The 22430-nt window shown below is 42.9% G+C and overlaps 1 protein-coding gene across 1 annotated transcript in view; it reads left to right on the forward strand.

Annotated features, from left to right (window-relative positions):
* The window catches only part of LOC113875203 (sterol 26-hydroxylase, mitochondrial), a 42731-nt gene that overhangs the window by 15075 nt on the left and 5226 nt on the right, over positions 1–22430 (forward strand). The window contains exon 2 of the mRNA XM_027513560.1: positions 20431–20621. Coding sequence (XP_027369361.1) covers positions 20431–20621 — 191 coding nt within the window. The remainder of the gene's footprint in view (positions 1–20430; positions 20622–22430) is intronic.

A 22430-nucleotide genomic window follows, 5' to 3' on the forward strand; every position in this document is an offset into this window, starting at 1 on the left:
CACAGAGTCGGACACGACTGAAGCGACTTAGCAGCAGCAGCAGCAGCAGCAGCAGCAGCAGACTGCACCCAGGCTCCCTGTTCAGGGGACAACTAGAGTTGTCAGCAACCACACCTCCCCCACCTCAGCTGGGCCACACAAGTTCTGGGCAGTGTGATTGTCTATTGCCACCCATGCTGAAGCATGTAGAACAACCCGTGACTGATGAATAAACAAAAGAGGCCAACGGTAGCAGGATGAGGCCGAACAGGCCAAATCAATGTCCAGAAAGTTAATCTTGCTCTGTCATCTTTAGTGGAGACTAGTTTTCTGATGTCACTGGATCTTGGGACATTTCTGAGAGTTTTCAGATCAGATTCTCTCTGGCCAGTGGTCAAGTTGAGGGTGGTGACAGCAGTCTGGATTAAACTGGTGAGATGTCTGTAGACAAGAACTGAAAGAGAGAGATTAATAGTCCCTCCCTCCACCCCCAGCCTCCCAGGGTTGATCTCCGATGTCCCACACGCTACAGGTGCGCCTGTCATTTTCACAGCCACATGATCAGTTTGAGCAGTCTCTCTAGCAGTCACTCTATTCTTTGTCCCCATCCTCCTGTGTCTTACCCTCACATGATCCCTGGTTTCTCCTGAGGTGCCTCAGTTGTTTCTTTCTTGTATACCTGGTACCACCCTAGAACATCTCCCACCTCCTGACATGGGGGCCACATCAAGACCACCTTAGGAGTTGTCACCTCATATCATGGTCATTAGCATCAACATCTATGATTGTGCAACAGTGGCAAGCAGAGATGGTGACTGAAGAAGCATCAAGTTTGAGTAGTTCACTCCCTGACTCATCTTTCTACTTGCAAATTCCGGTGGCCTGGTTTCCCAAGGGGGTAGGTGTGGGAAGAAAAATGGAAGAATGAGAAGAAGGAATTATGTAGTTCGGGTGTCTTACAGCCTATCTGGACCTCTTGCCACCTTCCCCACATCATAATGAAAAATTGCTTAAACAGGAGGTACTCTTCTGGTGAATTGCCACATTTATAGTCCAAACTGATTTTCTTAAGTGTCCACTGGGAACTGAGCCTTGGTTGTCCAGTTATCTTTTTCAGTTTCTCCTTTAAGTGTCTATTTCTTCTTTCAATGGCACCTGCTCCCTGGGAGTGATATGAGGCATGAAAGATCCAGTGAATACCCCCAAGTAGCTGCCCACTGGTAGGCAGTTGTTACTATAAAAGTGGTGCCACTGTCTGATTGGCTGCTCTTGGGAATCCAAATATGTAGTACAGTCCATCTAAGAGTCTTTCACTAGTGCTCCACCCCCATCTGCTGTGTGGATGAAGATGGCAGTGCCATGCCTTGGAAAGGTATCTATGCAGCCAGTGTCCAATGCCATCCTTACGAGAATGATAAGGGACCTACACAGTCTATTTGCCAGGACAGGCCAGATCCAGTACCTCTTTGCTATGTGCCCCAAAGTGTCCTTTGCCACTGGCCTTTGTAGCTGGCAGTCTGCCAGGCTTTCTTGACTTTGTGTGCTCAAACAACTTGTTTTGGGGCTCAGTCTTGGATTGTGAACCATTTACCCTGCCTTGTGCAATGCGCATCCCAGATCTTATGAGTTTGCTGATTCCACTGATGTTCATCCAAGAACACCTTTTCCATAGACATCACCTGGGTCACACACAGGGAATTTGGATCTTGTGTAATCTGCTGCCATAATGGTATCTTCAAAAAGGCGGAGACTTGACCATCTAGGCATCCTGCAGCCAGGTAACAGCCCAAACTGCCCTGAATCAGTGAAAATGTAACAGGATATTTATGCATAGGTCTTCTCAAGGCAAGTACCATAGCTCGTAACTCTGCCCAGTGAGCGGCGTTTCTGTGCATAGTTTTTTTGTTTCTTTGTCTGCACCTTGCAGCATATAGGATCATAGTTCCCTGACCAGGGATTGAACCTGTGCCCCTGCATTGGGGACACAGAGTCTTAACCACTGGATTGCCAGGGACGCCCCTTCCATGCATATCATGCATAGTTTTAAACATTTTTCTTCGTGTTGCACAACAGTAGCTGCTCAGTACACCCCACGGCCTTCAACTTAGCTGATCCATCCATGAAACAGGCCAAGGCTTTGTCAGGAACCTCAGTGTGTTGAAGCCCCCAAGAAACCCAACGTTTAAGTATATACCCTGCATTTGAATCAGCACATCTAGAGAGTGACTAACCACTTAACGCTAGGTTTACTTCTTTCCTGGACATTGTTCTCATTTCTTTCTCCCCCACCCCCTCCTTTTTTTTTTTTGCCTTGCCGTACAGCTTGTAGTATCTTAGTTCACTAACCAGGGATTGAACTTGGGCCACAGTAGTGAAAGTACAGAGTCCTAACCACTGGAGCACTAGGGAATTCCCCTGGTGTTCTCCTTTCTGACTCACCTCCTGAGAGGCACATCAGGGTGCAGCAACACTTTGCTTTGTCTATCTCTCAGTGTCCACCAGAACTCAAAAACAAGCAAGACAGTATCTTTCAAATGGAGTGTTCTAAGTGGTGACGTCAGGCAAGCACCATATCCAAACCCCTAGAGAGCCAGTGCCTAGTAGCCACATAACTTTGCCACAGCTCCTGTCTGCATAATTGTTAGTCACTGGCACAGGCCTTGGATGTGGGGAGCGAGCTCCGCCAGTGGCAAAGGTCATGAGGAAGGAGGCTTGACATACGCAAAGGCGGTATCAAGCCTCAGGAGTCTCCCTGGAAATTCTCAAGCAATCTACCCCCAAAAACCAGAGTCTGCCTACTTTCTGCTTTGTGCTGTCACCTACACCTCTGACTTTATGGGGGGCTGTCCCCCACTACCTCTCTCTGAAAAAAGAGTTAGCTTACAGCTCCAGTTAATAATTCCTGGGTGTGACAGTGTTTAACCTACAAACTCCTTTGGAAATCCTCTAGCCTGCCTGAATAGGTTTTTCCGGCCACATGTGATTGTTCAGAGCCTCCCAACTGTGAGAGGCAGGAGATGTTCTAAACTGTCTAAACACAGATTCTTTTGAGTAGTTAAAAGATTGATTAGAAATTGTATTGGTGAAGGGATTTTCACTTGTTGGGCCAATGTTTGCTGCTAAGTTTCCATATCCCTTACCTGCTGTGTCCCTGGCAGTGTATTGATTAATATAATTGGTGTAAGTAGTAGCTTTAATGTTTGTAACCTGGGACCCTTGAGTTAATTCTTTTTCTTGTTATAGCCCACCACACCTTTGCTCTGTAGGAATGCAACTTTATCTAATGCTTTTGGAGGGTGGCTCCTGACCAATCACCTTTAGAGAAAAATAAGTTTTCTGAAGAAAAGGTCTTAAAATGTTAACAGGCCTCCGGGCCAGAAGATGATGCAAATCACCTAAGCTTTTGCATATGATAAGTTTGCAGGAAGAAAGCCTGGTTTGCTGCAAGACTCTACCCCTTCCCCCATTATCCTCTATGCATAACTTAAGGTATAAAAACTACTTTGGAAAATAAAGTGCGGGCCTTGTTCACCGAAACTTGGTCTCACCATGTCGTTCTTTCTCTTACCTTCTGGCTGAATTATTCAGCCTCTTTTCTCCACTGAATTTCCTCACTGAGCTATCCTTATTTCAGCCTCTTTTCTTCACTGAATTTTACTGAGCTATCCTCATTCTATTACTCTTTATATCCTTAATTAACGTTTAATTAAGCAATTGTTTCCTGATCTTCGCCTACGCCGTCTCTCCTTCGAATACCCTGGATCAGCCGGGGCTGGTCCCCGGCACTTGTAGATGACGATCATCATGTTCACATGGCATTCTCCCTTGAACTTATGTGCGTCTATGTCCAAATTTCCCCTTTTTATGGGGGCCCCAGTCATACTTATGACTTCATTTTAACTGGATTACTTCTATAAAGACATCATCTTAAAATAAGGTCACATTCTGAGGTACTAGGCTTAGGACTTCAACAGATAAATTTGCCAGTGGGACCCAGTTCAAGCCATTAACACCCTCTCTTAGCCTGAAGGGCACTTATCTCGATCTGTGTCTAGGCTTCCATTCTGGAAAATCGGTTGCCTAGAACCAAATAGTTTTCCAGCGTCTCTCTTTGGGGCACAAGAGAAGATCTAACTGTCCCTCAAAGATTGATGGTACCCATTGAATAAATTGCTCCACCTAACCATCATCTGGGCATTCGTGATTTCCACTATAAATCCAGGCCTGAGTTACAGTGGCCCTCCAGGAAGTTATAGTTTCCCCTCTGTGGGAAATTGTGAGTGATTGTGGGTGATTGTGAGATGATGGCTTCATTGTGGATATAAAGACTCACTGCAACAAGCCCTAATTAGTCTTTGCCTATTCTTCGTCCACCCTCATGTCATCAATAATGTATTCATGGCCAGAGTGGGTAGGAGCTTCAGTTCAGTTGCTCAGTTGTGTCCAACTCTTGGCAACCCCATGGACTGCAGCACGCCAAGCCTCCCTGTCCATCACCAATTCCCAAAGCTTACTCAAACTCATGTCCATTGAGTCGGTGATGTTATCCAACCATCTCATCCTCTGTTGTCCCCTTGTCCTCCTGCCTTCAATCTTTCCCAGCATCAGGGTCTCTTCAAATGAATTAGTTCTTCGCATCAGGTGGCAAAGTATTGGAGTTTCAGCTTCAGCGTCATCCCTTCCAATGAATATTCAGGACTGATTTCCTTTAGGATGGACTGGTTGGATCTCCTTGCTGTCCAAGGAACTCTCAAGAGTCTTCTGCAACACCACAGTTCAAAAGCATCAATTCTTTGGCGCTCAGCTTTCTTTATAGTCCATCTCTCACATCCATACATGAAAACTGGAAAAAGCATAGCTTTGACTAGAGGGACCTTTGTTGATAAAGTAATGTCTCTGCTTTTTAATATGCTATCTAGGTTGGTCATAACTTTTCTTCCAAGGAGCAAGCATCTTTTAATTTCATGACTGCAGTCACCATCTGCAGTGATTTTGGAGCCCCCCAAAATAAAGCCTGTCACTGTTTCCACTGTTTCCCCATCTATTTGCCATAAAGTGGTGGGACCAGATGCCATGATCTTAGTTTTCTGAATGTTGAGCTTTAAATCAACTTTTTCCACTCTCCTCTTTCACTTTCATCAAGAGGCTCTTAAGTTCGTCTTTGCTTTCTGCCATAAGGGTGGTGTCATCTGCATATCGGAGGTTATTGATATTTCTCCCAGCAATCTTGATTCTAGCTTGTGCTTCATCCAGTCCAGCGTTTCTCATGATGTACTCTGCGTATAAGTTAAATAAGCAGGGTGACAATATACAGCCTTAACGTACTCCTTTTCCTATTTGGAGCCAGTCTGTTGTTCCATGTCCAGTTCTAACTGTTGCTTCTTGACGTGCATACAGATTTCTCAGGAGGTAGGTCAAGTGGTCTGGTATTCCCATCTCTTTAAGAATTTTCCACAGTTTTTTGTGATCCACACAGTCAAAGGCTTTGGCGTAGTCAATAAAGCAAAAATTTCTGGAACTCTCTTGTTTTTTTGATGATTCAGTGGATGTTGGCAATTTGATCTCTGGTTCCTCTGCTTTTTTTAAATCCAGTTTGAACATCTGGAAGTTCACGGTTCATGTACTATTGAAGCCTGGCTTGGAGAATTTTGAGCATCACTTTGCTAGCATGTGAGATGAGTGCAATTGTGCAGTAGTTTGAGCATTCTTTGGCATTGCCTTTCTTTGGGATTGGAATGAAAACTGACCGTTTGCAGTCCTGTGGCCACTGCTGAGTTTTCCAAATTTGCTAGCATATTGAGTGCAGCACTTTTACAGCATCATCTTTTAGGATTTGAAATAGCTCAACTGGAATTCTAGGAGCTTGAAGTCAGTCATTAGGTGATGAATTGATTTCCATCTGCCTTCTCAACAAGCAGAACTGGTGTGGCTTTTGCATCTGCTACTGGGAACAACCAAACTTCTAGAGTCTCATTAGATTTTTAGCCAAATCTATCTCCAGTTTCTCCTTTCCTGCTCCTTATAAGAAGGGGTCTCAGTCTATCTCTGAGGAGCTGATTACCCTGGATGAATAAAGATATTTTATGTATAGTCACAACCTCCTGTCCTAGCCAGGCAATTTCACTTTCCTGGTAATACAGAAGGGAAAGGAATAATCATGGAATGCTTCTAAAAAATTGTGTGGGGTCCTTTCCCCTTTAAAAGGACTTACCTGGTGGCTCAGATGGTAAAGAATCTGCCTGCAATGCCGGAAACCTGGGCTCAATCCCTGGGTTGAGAAGATCCCCTTGGGAATGGCTACCCACTCCAGTATTCTTGCCTGGAGAATTCCATGGACAGAGGAGCCTGGCAAGCTAGTCCATGGGATCTCAAAGTCAGACACGACTGAGCAACTAACACTTTTCTCTTTAACTCTAACCACCAGTAGAATTCATTAGTCTCTCAGGACAATGGTTAAGGACTTCTGTCCCCTTGTCGCTAAGTCCACCAGCAATCAGGTCCTGCCACTGCCCACTGGGATCCCATTCCATACCTTGTGAGTTGGCCTGCTGGGGTCCCACTTTCATTTTTAAAAGGATGTTGTGACTTTATCAGCTTTGGGGAGGTTGTTGTTTTTCAGTCCCTAAGTTGTGTCTGAGTCTTTACAACTTCATCAACTGCAGCATGCCAGGCTCCTGCGTCCTCCACTGTCTCCCAGAGCTTGCTCTGATTCATGTCTGTTGAGTTGGTGATGCTATCTAATCGTTTCATCTTCTGCTGCCCTTTCTCTCTTTGCCTTCAATCTTTCCCAGCATCAGGGTCTTTTCAAATGAGTCAGCTCTTCGCATCAGGTGGCCAAACTATTGGAGCTTCAGCTTCAACATCAATCCTTTCAATGAATATTCAGGGTTGATTTCCTTTAGGATTGACTGGTTTGATATCCTTGCAGTCCAAAGGACTCTCAAGAGTCTTCTCCAGCACCACAATTCAAAAGCATCAGTTCTTTGGTGCTCAGCCTTCTTTATGGTCCAGTTCTCACATCTAATACCTGACTACTGGAAAAACCATAGCTTTGACTATGTGGACCTTTGTTGACAAAGTAGTGTCTCTGCTTTTTTATACTCTGCCTAGGTTTGTCATAGCTTTCCTTCCAAAGAGCAAGTGTCTTTTAATTTCATGGCTGCAGTCACCATCAGCAGTGATTTTGGGGCCAAAGAAAATAAAATCTGTTACTCCTTCCTCTTTTCCCCTTCTATTTGCCATGAAGTGAAGGGACCAGATGCATGATCTTAGTTTTTTGAATGTTGAGTTTTAAACCAGCTTTTTCACTTTCCTCTTTCACTCTCATCAAGAGGCTCTTTAGTTCCTCTTTATTTTTTGCCAGTGGTTATCATCTGCATATCAGAGGTTGTTGATATTTCTCCCAGCAATATTTGTGGGGAGAGGGTTCAAAATCCCATATAGTCTGTCTGTCAGGAGCAGGTGGGCAACACCCCTGGAGTATGGTTCCTTTTGCAAGTACAGTATTTATATCAGGAACATACTGCTTTTTAGTTGGTAAAAGATAGCAGTTTTTCTTCGACGGCTAGAGGGATTCTGTGTTATCACTCCAACATTGTTTTCAGAAACCATTTGACAAGCTCTCTCCAAACCTTGTTGGGGCTTAGCAGTCAGCCCTGCTGAGATCTTTATCTTGCTAATCAAGATTTCCTTTGGGGCTTCCCTGGTGGCTCAGTGGTAGACAATGCAGGAGACACGGGTTTAGGTTTGATCCCTGGTCCAGGAAGATCCTGTGTGCTGCGGAGCAACTAAGCCCTCGAGCCACAAGTATTGAGCCTGTGCACTGAGAAACCTGCCCACTTCAACTAAAGAGTAGCCCCCCACTCCCCGCAACTAGAGCAAGTCCATGCAGCAACAGAGACCCAGCACAGCCAACAATAAATAGATAAATAAAATTATCTTTTTAAAAAGATATTACACATTTAAAACTTTGGACATTAGAGGAAGTTTCCTAACATTTTGGAAAGTCACATAATTAAACATTGTATTACTGGTTTCACATTTTTGCCAAAGTAGTAGAAGGAATGGCCTCAGACTCCTCACTTGCAGGATCACTTCCCCTTTTGTTCTCTCTTCACTGTAGTTCTTGCCCCAAACTATTATAGTTGCTTTTTTTTTTTTTACAGAAACCCAGACACAGGAATGTAGAACAGGCACCTCAGGAATTCCACAGTGGCTGGAAGCCCAGGGGTCCAGCTCAGGCAGCCAACCCCACCCACTACCAGAAAGGACAAATTTGCACTTACTTTCACTTTTCAGTGGCCAGTTATGGACAAAATAGATAGGACTGTGAGAAGATGCAGGATGGGTCTACTCTCTCCTAACCTGGCCGCCCAACCCCTCCACCCACCACCACTTTCCTCCTCCCCTCACACGCTAAAGAAGAGCCCTAAACAAAAGGGGTCAGATGACTGCGATGCTGAGTTGTGGAGTACCAGGTTGTTGGGGAGCCCCTGCTAGCCTTCAGGAAGAGATTTTATTATCTGTAGCTCTTTTCTAAGAGGGGAGAACAGCACAGCCACATTGGTCAGAACTCAGAGGCGATGGGAAACTCTTCAGGATACCGGGACTTAATGCCTGTCAGGAGATATAGGGGACATAGGGAGGGAGATAGCTGGGTGACAGCTACATGTAGGTCTCCAGTTCTGTTATGGGAGGAAAGGGCATTCAGCCTCAGGGAAGGCTGGTGTGGACAAAAAATGTTGCCTGCCGTATCAGTCAACACAGGATACTGTGGTCATTAAGTCACTGGCCACTGGACCTGCCCCCAGCAATCGGCTGAGAGGGGATCCAGGGTAGAAAAGAGCAGGATACTGGCCCTAGGTAGCTAAAGTGCATATCAAAGGAATGATTTCAATGAGCCCAGACTCTTGCATATATGTGACAGGGACAGAATAAAGGGACAAAGTAGATAATTAAATACTTAATCCTACTAGGGGATTATAAGTAGATAAAATATGGGATACCCTTGTTAAGTTAATGATTACTTAAGAAAGCAGGTTTACTTAACCACAAGACCGAGCAAGCTTGCTTAATGAGCAACACAATCATGCAATAGGAACATGAGACAGGCCCCAAAACAATAAAACAACGGTGGCATGAGGCCCACAGCCTGCCCAGTGAGCTCAGTAAGTTAGGACACGCTCTCTACACACATAAAAAGCAATAATTTGTGGACCTAGCTTGACCATGTAAGGACATGAAAACTCCCCTGCTCAACCTGGAGGAGGAACTAATGATGGAAGCATGACATCTACTCAAGAAAAACAAAAAGGTCTTCTCCCACCACCCTGCTTTTCCTTTTATTATAAAACTGTAGCCAAGTAAGTTCTTGGGGTATAGCATCCTCACCCGGCTGCTTGTAAGCCTCACAAACATCCTATTCTAATAAACCACTTCTTGTCATTACTTTGCTTCTTGTGGAATTCTTTCTGCACCGAGACATAAAGAACCACACAGAGCTCTTCAGAGGACCCTCAAAATGCCACCCAACAGTTTCACATAGAAAAGCACTAAGTTCATTAATTGCAGATGTCTGGTTTTCTTTAAGTAACAGTAATCTTGTGATGTTCCAACTACCTGGGTTTTGTTGCAAAAGCTGTTACATGTACTGTTTCCTCACTTACCTCTTTGGAGCAGTCCCTCAGAGCTATCTGAGAGGCTGCCTTCTGGGCTTAAGGCTTCAGAAATTTCACTGAATAAAACATAATTCTCAACTTTTAGGTTGTGCATTTTTCTCGGTTGACACAGGGTTCAAGCCTTTGTGTCTGCAGACACATGCAAGATCAGGAGGGTGCCACCGCCAGTCTATTACCCAACACAGTGACAGAGCCCCTGTGCTGGAACTGAAACCAGGGCAAAAATCTCCTTCCAGGCAATCTTGACCCCTCAGCTGAAACGAGCAGGACAGCTGTGGATGACTGACTTGAAATCAGAACCCATGACAATGAGACAGGCACATTTTTTTTCCTATAAGATGACCCTTGTTCTAAAAAAAGGCAAATAAAAATGAGTTGCCTGCTATTATTTGTGATTACATAACACATTTAAGAGAATGTCATTTTGACTTAGTTGAAGTAATTTGCAGAGGTAATACCTGGTAAATTTCTCTATTTATCGTAGAGAAATCAGAAAATATAAAGACACAAAACAAAGAAAATCCAAATCTTCCATCTCAGCACCCTGTACATATTAAGTGTCTGGCACACATAGGTGTTAATAAGCTTTTGTGGGCTTTCCTGGTGACTCAGTGGAAAAGAATCCACCTGTCGATGCAGGAGACATGGATTCGGTCCCTGGTTCGGGAAGATCTCACATGCTGTGGAGCAACTAAGCCCACGTGCCACTACTCTTGAGCCTGTGCCCAAGAGCCTTCCTGTGCACTGCAAGAGAAGCCACCGCAATGAGAAGCCTGCGTACCGCAACTAGAGACTAGCCCCTGCTTGCTGCAACTAGAGAAAAGCCCTCACAGCAATGAAGACCAGCACAGCCAAAAAGAAATAAATAGAATTTTTTAAAAAAGCATTTGTGAAATGAATGCATAAATATACACATAGTCTTCAGGGTATTAATCCTGCTTGTTTGTCTTTGGTGAATAGACTTCCACATTTCCCCCATGCATCATCCACATATTTACTTTTTGAATGAATGCATACCATATACTCTCTTTTATAACCTGCCCTTTACTAAAATATGAATATCTTTTACTATCACTTGAGTAACAATTTTTAATGGGTATTGCATTGTGGCTACATGAGAATATACTGAAGCTTGTTATATTGTTATATGTTTAGATTTTTTAATGTATAAAGGTTTGGTAAATATATCTATCACTAAATATCCTGCACATCATGAATTAGCTCCTTAAAATAAATTTTCCTAGAGATGGGAATACCAGACCACCTGACCTGCCTCTTGAGAAATTTGTATGCAGGTCAGGAAGCAACAGTTAGAACTGGACATGGAACAACAGACTGGTTCCAAATAGGAAAAGGAGTACGTCAAGGCTGTATATTGTCACCCTGCTTATTTAACTTCTATGCAGAGTACATCATGAGAAACGCTGGGCTGAAAGAAGCACAAGCTGGAATTCAAGACTGCTGGGAGAAATATCAATAACCTCCGATATGCAGATGACACCACCCTTATGGCAGAAAGTGAAGAGGAACTAAAAAGCCTCTTGATGAAGGTGAAAGAGGAGAGTGAAAAAGTTGACTTAAAACTCAACATTCAGAAAGCAAAGATCATGGCATCCTGTCCCATCACTTCATGGGAAATAGATGGGGAAACAGTGGAAACAGTGTCAGACTTTATATTTTGGGGCTCCAAGATCACTGCAAATGGTGACTGCAGCCATGAAATTAAAAGACGTTTACTCCTTGGAAGAAAAGTTATGACCACCCTAGATAGCATATTGAAAGACAGAGACATTACTTTGCCAACAAAGGTCCATCTAGTCAAGGCTATGGTTTTTCCAGTGGTCATGTATAGATGTGAAAGTTGGACTGTGAGGAAAGCTGAGTGCCGAAGAATTGATGCTTTTGAGCTGTGGTGTTGGAGAAGACTCTTGAGAGTCCTTTGGACTGCAAGGAGATCCAACTGGGATTTCTTTGGAAGGAATGATGCTGAAGCTGAAACTCCAGTACTTTGGCCACCTCATGCTAAGAGTTGACTCATTGGAAAAGACTCTGATGCTGGGAGGGATTGGGGGCAGGAGAGAAGGGCACAACAGAGGATGAGATGGCTGGATGGCATCACTGACTCGATGGACATGAATCTGGGTGAACTCCAGGAGATGGTGATGGACAGGGAGGCCTGGAGTACTGCGATTCATCGGGTCGAAAAAAGTCAGACGTGACTGAGCGACTGAACTGAACTGAACTGAAAGTGGAATTGGTGCAGTAAAAGATTTCATCCAGTGCCGGGAGCCAGCACGGGAGTTCCCACCCATGGCAAAGGTCGTGCAGAGAGCTCTGGTGGGCAAGGCGAGCCAGAACTTGAGGGGTGCCTCTCTGGGCCTGCCTGAGCGTCTACCCAAAAACCAAAATCTGTTTTACTATTTCACGACTTTCACCAACTCCTCTGACAGTCACGGGGGGTGGGGGCGGGGGGGCTATCCCTAACCACCTTTTCTCTGAAGGAAATCAACTTAGAGCTCAAGCTAATTAATTAGCCTCCTGGGCATAATAGGAGTGTTTAAATACAAACCCCTCAGATGGCTCTCTAACTTGCCTGACAGGTTTACCCGGACTTCTACAGCTACACATACGATTGTTTACAGTCTCCCAACCGCGGAGAGGCACGGGAAGCTTAAGATATTCAAATAGTATAGAGCTTCTAGGAGAGTTAGAAATTGTCAGAATAGAACTAGTAGATTTCATTGTTGAGCCAATGCTTGCTGCCAAGTTTCCACATCCCCTGTATTGTATCCTTGGAAGTGTATTAATTAATATAGTTGGGATGTAGAAAAAATAAGTAGTGGCCTTGGTGTTAACAACTTTAGACCCTTAAGGTAATAAATTCTTTCCTTTGTTGTAAACCCACTGCACCTTTGCCCTATAGGAATGCAACTGTATCTAACACCTTCGGAGGATGGCGCCAAACTTTAAAATAATTACTCCTAGAGAAAATAAGTCTTATGGTTGACAAACCTTTATCAGAGTCATAAAATGTTAACAGGCCTTCTGGCCAGAAGATGATGTAAATCACCTAAACCATTTGTATATGATAAATTTGCAGAAAAGAAAGCCTGGTCTCAATAAGGATCAAAGACTGCTGACTTTGCATGATTTCACACCCCCTATTATCCTCTATGTGCAACTTAGGGTATATAAGCTCCCTTTGAAAATAAAGCTACGGGCCTTGTTCACCAAAGCTTGGTCTCCCTGTGTCGTTCTTTCTTGTTTCCTTTTCTTCCTTTTCTCTTCTGTTCTTCCTTCATGCCAAAACAATTGGAGCGCGGGGGTCCTCTGCGACTACTTATTTACCTGGGCTTCTAAGACCCACTCGAGAAGGTGCCTAAGGTGGGGCACCTTCCACTATTTGAGAGGGCGCCTGCGGCCTCTGTGGTCAGAGCTAACCTGGTGTCACAGGTTATATTGATTTTCCGTGTAAACCAGTTATTATTGAGCATCTAATAAATCTCTGCTTTGCTATTCTAATCACCAACGCCATCCTCCTGAGGGAATCCCTGGATCCAACCGGGGCTGCTGCTGCTGCTAAGTCACTTCAGTCGTGTCCGACTCTGTGCGACCCCATAGACGGCAGCCCAACACTGGAGTGGGTTGCCATTTCCTTCTCCAATGCATGAAAGTGAAAAGTGAAAGTGAAGTTGCTCAGTCGTGTCCGACTCTAGCGACCCCATGGACTGCAGCCCACCAAGCTCCCCCATCCATGGGATTTTCCAGGCAAAAGTACTGGAGTGGGGTGCCATTGCCTTCTCCGCCAACCTGGGCTGGACCCCAGTAATCCTGGCCCTTGATATATATTGGCTGCCAAATCATCCTCCAGAAGTTATAAGGGCAACAACTTTGTGCAATAGGGGGAATTCCCATTTCTAAAAAAAAGACTCTGCTGGTGTCTTCTTCCCAGAGCAAATAAACAAATGAGCAAACACCCCTTAAAACCTGATCTTTAATCCTATATAAGTAGCTGGCAAGGCAAAGGAAAGGTTGGTCTGGTCCTCTCTTCTTCTCGATTCACAAGAGAGGAAGTCTTGGAACCACAGAAGAGCCAACTCAGGGGAAGCCCCCTCACTCCCTTTCTGTTCTCTCTTTGCTGAGGGGAAATCTCAGCAGGGCCCTTTCTGAGCCTCTGGAGGTTTTAAGTTATCACAAACTTCTAGACTTTTTCTTAGGGGAAATTCATGAAGTATAAAACAATGAACCATTTTAAAGTGCACAATTCAGCAGCATTTAGTGTATTATTAATGTTATAAAACTACTGCCTCTCTCTAGTTTCATAACTTTTTCAAATTTTGATACCCTAGAAAGAGACCCTGTTATTAGTCACTCCTCATTCCCCTTCATGCCACCCTTTGGTATAAACATTAATCTGTTTTCCATCTTTCTGGATTTGCCTTTTCAAATATGTCATATAAATGGAATCATACAGTATGAGACCTTTTGTCTCAGCTTCTTTCAGTTAGCATATGTTTTCAAATTTCATCCAAATTTTAGCTTGTATTGTATTCCCGTACTTTGTTCCTTTTTATGGCGGAATACTATTCCATTGTATGTATATCCCTCAATTTGCTTTCCCATTCATCAGTTGATGACTTTCAGGTTGTTTCCACCTTTTGACGACTCTAAGTAATCCTGCTATAATCATTGCTGTATAAGTTTCTGTGTGGTATATGTTTTCATTTCTGTTAAGTATATACCTAGGAATGGAATTGCTGGATCATATGGTAATTCTTAATGTTTAACTTTTTGGGAACTTGCCAAATGGTTTTCTACAGCAGCTGCACTATTTTTACTTTCCCATCAGCAATGTACAAGGGCTTCAATTTCTCCACCTGCTTGCCAACAACTTGTTGTATTCAGTTTTTTGGATTTAAGTCATTCTAGTGGATATAACCCCAGGAGAAAGAAATGGCAACCCACTCCAGTATTCTTGCCTGGTAAATCCCTTGGATGGAGGAACCTGGTGGGCTACAGTCCACGGGGTCACAAAAGAGTCAGATACAACTTAGTGACTAAACAACAAGTGGATATAAAATGCTTCCTTTTTATGGGTTTGATTTTCATTCCTTAATGATCAGTGATGTCGAACATCTCTGTGTGTTTATTGGTTATTTGTATATCTTTGGAGAAATGTCAAGTGCTTTCATCCTTTGAAAATTGGATTGTCTTCTTCTTGTTGAGTTTTAAAGAGTTGTCTGTATATTCTGGATATTAAACCCTCATCAGATATATGATATGCCAATATTTTCTCTCATTATGTAAATTGTTATTCACATTCTTGATAAAGTCCTTTGATATGCAAAAGTTTTAAATTTTTATGAAGTCCAATTTTCTATTTTTTTCCTTTTATTGCTCATATGTTACTATTCAAATCTAAGAATCCATTGCTAAATCCAAGATCATGATGATTTTCCACTGTGTTTTATTCTGAGAGTTTTATAGTTTTAGCTCTTTTATTTAGAGTTTTGGTCCATTTTGAGTTAATTTTTGTATATGAAGTGAGGTAGGGGTCCAACTTTGCTCTTTTGCACTTGGTTATCCATTTGTCCTAACACCATTTATTGATGAGATTGTTCTTTTCCCCCTGAATGATCTGGGCACTCTTGTCAAAAATCAATTGACCATAGATATTTAGGTTTATTTCTGGATACCTTTGATTCTAGTCCATGGGTCTATACGTGTATCATTATGCTATTAGCAAACTGTTTTAATTACTGTAGCTTTGTAATAAGTTTTAAAATCAGAAAGTATGAGTCTTCCATCTTTGTTTTTCTTTTTAAACATTGTTTCAGCTATTTAGGGCTCTTGCAATTTCATATGAATTTGAGGATTGGTTTCTGAGAAAAGCCCATGAAAAGTTTAATGGAGATTGCATTGAATCTGTAGGTCACTTGGGGGAGCAGTGCCATTTTAACAGTATTAAGTTACCCAATCTGTGAACATAGGATATCTTTCCATTTATTTAGGCCTTTAATTTCTTTCAGCAGTGTTTTGTAGTTTTCAGTGTACAAGTGTTTTACCTCCTTGGTTAAATTTATTATTAGTAATTTTATTCTTTTGGATGTTATATATTAGTTTACTTTGGCTGCTCTAACAAAATACCACAAACTGGGTGTCTTAAACAACAAAATTTTTTTCACAGTTCTGAAGGCTGAAAGTAGAAGATAAGGTACCAGCATAGTTGATTTCTGGTGAGAGTCTTTTTCTAACGGGTAGAGCAGGCACATGCCCATTAGCTGGAGACTGTTGGTGTTACAGCCTTAGCACAGTAGTTTGAGGTCCCACTATACCAACAGTGGACCTCACTGTGGTCCTTGTGGTAAAGGGTACAGTAAGAGGTGGATCGTGGTCTTCTCCCCAGGGCACTCCAGGCCCTCAGGCCTTGGGGCTGGTGGGGTAATCTAGAGAGGCCCAGGGACGGGCTGAAGGCTGGGGCTATGTCCTGAAGAGCTCCTGAGTCCTTGCAAGGGCCACCCACTAGCTGGCCCCAGGCTTCAAGGCAGCAGTGAACTTCTCCCCTATCCCCACCTCTGCAACCTAATGGCAGTGGCAATATTCATGGGTCACAGTCCATGTAGGCCTCAGAAACTGGACACTGCCATGGAAGTAACCTTCATCCAACTTCAGGCTTTCCATTCAAATAGTTTCAAAAATAGGTACAGTTTAGATTGGTTATCTACTCCTAGGAGGTGACCAGAGGTCAGGGTTAAGTTGAAAGGACATTTCATGTCACTACTTCAGGTCCAGCTCTGTGGTTGGGGCTATTTTCAAAGAAGGGTGATTCTTGTGAGCTGGTTGGTATGTGCTACAACAAGTATTCCTATTGGTCCTATACAAATGATTGTCTCAAGTGAAAAGCCTGAGAGCCAGCTCGGTCCTGGGTACCTGGCTCCCTCAGTGATGACAGCTGGGCTGAGCCTGGAAACCTGGCCCTGAAGGTGCCAGCAGCTGAGAACCGCCTCTTCAGCCAGGCGTGGGCACTGGCGGGAGGACCCAGACTGGGTACTAGATGAATGCTGCTGAACAGGGTCATGAGCCCACACAGGGACCCCTTCCTGTTAGCCAGGGCCTGGATCTGAGAGGGTGAAAGTTGAGCCATGGGCCCTTGCCCATTTTTGTCAGAATAGAGAATAACATTTGTCTTGGTGGAGGTTTATAGGTACATGGTGACCTGACTGTGATCTGACCTCAAGAACAAAGGATCTGACACCAAGAAATTTTTTTTTTTTTGGACATCAAGAAATTTGCAACAACTAAACCATGCCCCGGGCTTCCCAGGTGGCGCTAATGGTAAAGAATTGGCCTACCAATGCAGGAGATACAAGAAATGTGTAGTTTGAGTCCTGGGTCGGGGAGACCCCCTGGAGGAGGACATGGGAAACTACTCCAGTATTCTTGCCTGGAGAATTCCATGGACACAGGAGCCTGGCAGGCTGCGGTCCATAGGGTTGCAAAGAGTCAGACACGACTGAGCAACTAAGCACGCAGGCACAACCATGCCCCTCCTTCTCCTTCATCTTTCTTATAAAAGGGCTTTGCTGAAAGCTTTCAGGAAGTTCAGGGATTTTAAGGCATGAGCCACTCACTTATCTCATCACATGGCCCTGCAGTAAGCCTTTCTCTGCTGCAAATTCTGATGTTTTGGTATTGTTTGGCCTCATTGTGCACTGGGCACACAGACTTGTATTTTGTAACAGTTTTTCTGGCTTGCAGACAACTACCTTCTCCCTGTGTACTTAAATGATCTTTGCTTGGTGGGTGTGTGTGTATGTGCACACACACAGAGAACTCTCTGATGTCTCTTCTTAGGAGGATACTTACTGATCCTACTGGATCAGGGCCCCACTCTTATTTAATCTTACTTTCTTAGATGTCTCTTCTCTAAATATACACTGAGGGTTGGGGCTTCAACCCATGAGTTTTGGAGAGATGCAAACATTCAGTCCATAAAAGATGCTATTATAATTATCTATTAGAATTATTCTCTTAATTTCCTTTTCACATTATCCTGCCAGGCTTTTTAAAATTAATGCCTGCCCCAGTGGAGCCGTTGTTATCAGTGTCCTATGTATCCTCTCCCCTGCTTCCTTTCTGACTCTGTCTCATAAGCTCTGTTTTATCTGCAGCTTGTTATTCTTCCACTTGATTCATTGGCAACTGCTAAATATTTACTGAGTGCCTGTAATGTGTTTATCAGTGTGTCTAGCAGTAGGGGAGGTATAAAGAAGTACAACATGGTTCCTGTCCTTGAAGACTTTCACTTTAGTTAAAGAAACAGACATCTACATCTACAAAATAATTTGGGAAATGAACTTCCTTGGTGGTCCAGTGATTAAGACTTCACCTTCCAATGCAGGGGGTATGAGTTTGGTCCCTGTTCAGGGAACCAAGATCCTGCAAGCATCTCGGGCGAAAAACCAAAACATAAAATACAAGCGGTATTGTAACAAATTCAATAGAGACTTTTTAAATGGTCCACATTAAAAAAAATCTTTAAAAAAATTAAGGAACCATTTATAAGCATAAGTAATCCAATTCTTAACTACGTGGCTCACACCTTAGGATGTAAATAAACTGTAAAAGGGTAGGTCACAGCAGTGTCCCCAGCCCCTAGATCAGTATAGGAGGAACAGGATATGAGCTCAATAAATGAGTATTGGATGAATTTAATACTGTCCATCTTTGGAATTTCATCTGGCAGAGGCTAGCCCTCCCATTCATCCTGGAAGATGATCCCCAGGGGACTCTGGTCTGCAAAGGGGCATTTAGATAGGACGTATCTGAGAACGCTAGGGCTCTCTAACTGGTTCAGGTTACGGCTTAATGGTAGGCTCACAGACATAGCACACATCTCTCAGCAGGTGTTCTGGTGTCTTTCTAAAATAAGTTCTTACATAAATAGATCCTTGTTAAGTTCCACCGAGTAAACTAACTGAGAAGAGGAGTATGAAGGAAGAGGGAAGAAAGCAATGTCTAGGCATGGGGGAAAATGTCCCAGAAAATTCCAAACCAATAGCCAGGAAGTGGTGCCAGGAGCTTTGGATTCCAGGCAAGAAGAGGTGCCCAAGCTTATTAATCTGGTCCTTTAAAATACGATTTTTTTCTGATTCCAAGATGAAGGTAGAATACTTGAAAAACAAATCACAGTATAAAGAAGAAAGTAAACTATCTATAAACCATGACCTAGAGATAAGTATTGTTTGCATCATTATATAAAAACATTACATGTCATTTTACTTGAACTTAACAGAAGGAAAAGAAATCAAACTTCAGATAAGAAACTAGTATTTAATGTCAACAGTAAGACCCAGTAAAATTGATGATTCTATGGACTATGAGTTCTATAATTTGCATAAAAATCTCTTCTCTATAATTAAAAAAAGTTTATTTATTTTATTTTTGGCTGTGTCAGGTCCCAGCTGTGGCATGAAGGATCTTTGTGGTATCTTTCAGTACAGTGCGCGGGCTTCTCTCTAGTTGTGGCACACACCTTGGAAGTGGCAGCAAGTGGGCTCAATTGCCCTGTGGAATGTGGATCTTAGTTGCCAACCAGGGATCAAACCCGTGTCCTCTTTATTGAAAGGCAGACTCTTAACCACTGGACCACCAGGGACGTCCCTTGTGTCCATAATTACAATGTTTCTTTTATAAAAACCCTTTGGACTAATTTTGATATTGGAACACATCCGATCCTCTTAAAACATATTCAGTAACAGATTATGAAAGATGAAGTACTTGGGAAAGCACTATGTTTCATTTTATTTCAGGGTAATTTAGCTAATAAATTTAATCTTAGTAGTTCTGGATTTTTTAAAGTTTTACCTCCCCCTGCCAAAACATATTGTTTTCTCCCTTATTTTCAACAACTATAAAAACATCATTCATTTGCAATGTCAGTTTCATAGATGTTATGTGTCTCAACTGTCAAGTGCTGTAGAAATTCTAAGATAAAATATTGAGAATTACTTTCCTTAACACAGCTAATAAGATTTTTTATTAAAAAAATTCATGCCACATAGTTTACTTCATACTTACATCTTGATTTTCTCATTCAGCTTCTTATTTTTCCTGGCATTTCTAGTTGTGTTTCTTTTTTCTTATTGGTTACACGAGATGCTTATCTTCTCATGTTTGGAAGCAAACTGCAGGAAATTTAAATGCCTTCTATGACAGGAGGTACAAGAGATTCAGGTTGGATCCCTGGGTTGGGGAGATCTCCTGGAATAGGAAATGGCAACCAGCTCCACTATTCTTGCCTGGGAAATCCCCTGGACACAGAAGCCTGGCAGGCTACAGTCCATGGGGTTGCTAAGAGTCAGATATGACTGAGCAGCTGAGCACACACACATGAAGGGGCCATAGACATTCTACTATACTTCACTAAGGGCTCAGTTTCCCTAAAACCCTGGGCCCCCAATACCCATACCTCAGCCTACTCCAGTTTACCAGGTATCTCATTTTTCCAAAATTTCATTCCTCTAAGACCTTAGTTCCCCCAGTTCTGCCAGCTACTCATTGCTCTCAATACTTTAACTCCTGTGTCACCATTTTGTCCAGTGTTCTCCTTTTAAGACTACAGGCCATCCCAGCACCTACCTCCTACAGTGAGTTATGCCCAGCCCACCTGCTCTGGTGTGGCCATCGGACATTTCCTCTATCCTGTTTCTCCTCTCCAGGAAGTGCCTGCTTGCCTAGGCCATGATGATTCAGCTTTGGTTGAACCCCACAGGTGCTGAACAAGGCCAAGTACGGCCCAATATGGATAAACCGAGTAGGGCCTCAGATGCACGTGCACCTGGCCAGTGCCCCACTCCTGGAGCAAGTGATGCGCCAAGAGGGCAAGTACCCGGTACGGGACGACATGAAACTATGGAAGGAGCACCGGGACCAGCAAGGCCTGTCCTATGGGCCCTTCACCACGTGAGCTGGGGCTGGAGGGACTGGAAGAGGGCCCCAGAGGCCAGGCCCAGGAAGTGGCACTGGGCAGCCAGAGGATAATGGGCAGAGTAGGATCTCCCTGTGTCCTCCGAGCCTGAGTCTAGAAAAAAGCCTCTGTGTCTAGAAAGCGGTGGTTGGGTTGGACTGAAGCCCGTGGACCATTCATTGGCTTTTCCACTAATATATCCTATGACTATAAACGGATGAATAATATACCCTCCTTGGGCTTATGTTTCTTATGTATAAAATGGGAAGCTTGAATTACAGGATCTCCAAGGTATCTTTCAGACCTTTCAAGCTCCATGATTCTGTATTATGGTTGAAAACATATTAACTCAAATCCTACTGGGACATATTTACTTATAGTTGAAAAAAAAAAACAAAACACAGCAGCATCATATTAGTTGGGAGGGCTCAATTTAATTTTAAGAATATTTTCCAAATTATGTATTATATGCTTGTTGTTGGTTATAACTTTCATGGATGCTCTCAACACAGAGAGATACGTGTAGGTTTTAGCCTCAAAGTCATACCTAGAAAAGTTAAGATTATTTTGGCAGTGACACATTGAAAGATAAGCTGAGTATATTATATATTCAAATACCAATTAAGGTAAATAATTGAGAATCATTGGTGATAAACCATTCCCAGTGCCACAACTTGTAATTGGGTATATTACCAGGCTTCTTTTTGCTATAGTATGTTAAAAGAGCTTCCAGAACAATGAATGGCTTTTTATTTTCCCTAGTTGTCTGACATTCACGTTTCTAAAGTTATTTTTTTAAGGGATTAAAGTTAATCCAGGTGGTTGAAGTAATAGCAACAACACTGATAATAACTGAGTGTTTATGACACGCCAGACATCAGGCGAGTCTCTTTACATTTATTATTTCATTCTAACCTCACAACAAGGGCGGGAAGTAGATAGTATTATTAATCCCCATTTCACAAGTAAAGAAACTGAGGCCTAGAAGGGTTTGGTTTTTGCACGACTTGCCAGAAGTGACGCAGTGAGTAGTGACATAGATCTCTCTGATCCTGGAAGGCAAGGACTTACTGCCTTGACGTGTTTGGAAAGGAACAGACTGGTTGGAAGGTTCATTTTCTATGTCTTTGATGCCTGTATGTTCATTCTGTCATTTCATAGCTTTCTCTTTTCCTGGTTCCTTCAGAGGTGGGTGGTTTCAGAACTTAATTCCTTGGTCCTTTTTTCTAAGTTTTGAGAAGAGAATAGAGAATGTTCTTTAAGAGCTGTTTAGCCTGATATCTGACCTTGAGGGCAAGATTTGGGTCTCAAGGATGCTGTACAATATTTGAGACCCAAATCTTGCCAAGAGAGTAAATCCTTAAAGTTTATATTTTTATGGTGACAGATGGTCAGGTCAGTTCAGTTCAGTCGCTCAGTTGTGTCCGACTCTGCGACCCCACGGACTGCAGCACACCAGGCTTTCCTGTCCATCACCAACTCCCAGAGCTTACTCAAAACTCATGTCCATCAAGTCGGTGATGCCATCCAACCGTCTCATCCTCTGTTGTCTCCTCCTCCCACATTCTAGTCTTGTTATGGTGATCATTTTGCAATGTATTCAGATGTCAAATCATTATATTGAAACCAATATAATGTTGTATGTCAATTATAAATCAATAATAATAATAATAATAATAAAAGATTTGGGTTTCAGTTTTTCACCAGGTCAGGCCATCACTGGACTTGATGGTTCAGATTTAGAGCTGGAGCTAAACATATATATATATATATATATATATACCCCTTTGTGATCTATTATACCC

The sequence above is a fragment of the Bos indicus x Bos taurus genome, chromosome 2 (genome assembly GCF_003369695.1).
Source record: "Bos indicus x Bos taurus breed Angus x Brahman F1 hybrid chromosome 2, Bos_hybrid_MaternalHap_v2.0, whole genome shotgun sequence".
In the NCBI taxonomy this organism is placed as follows: Eukaryota; Metazoa; Chordata; class Mammalia; order Artiodactyla; family Bovidae; genus Bos; species Bos indicus x Bos taurus.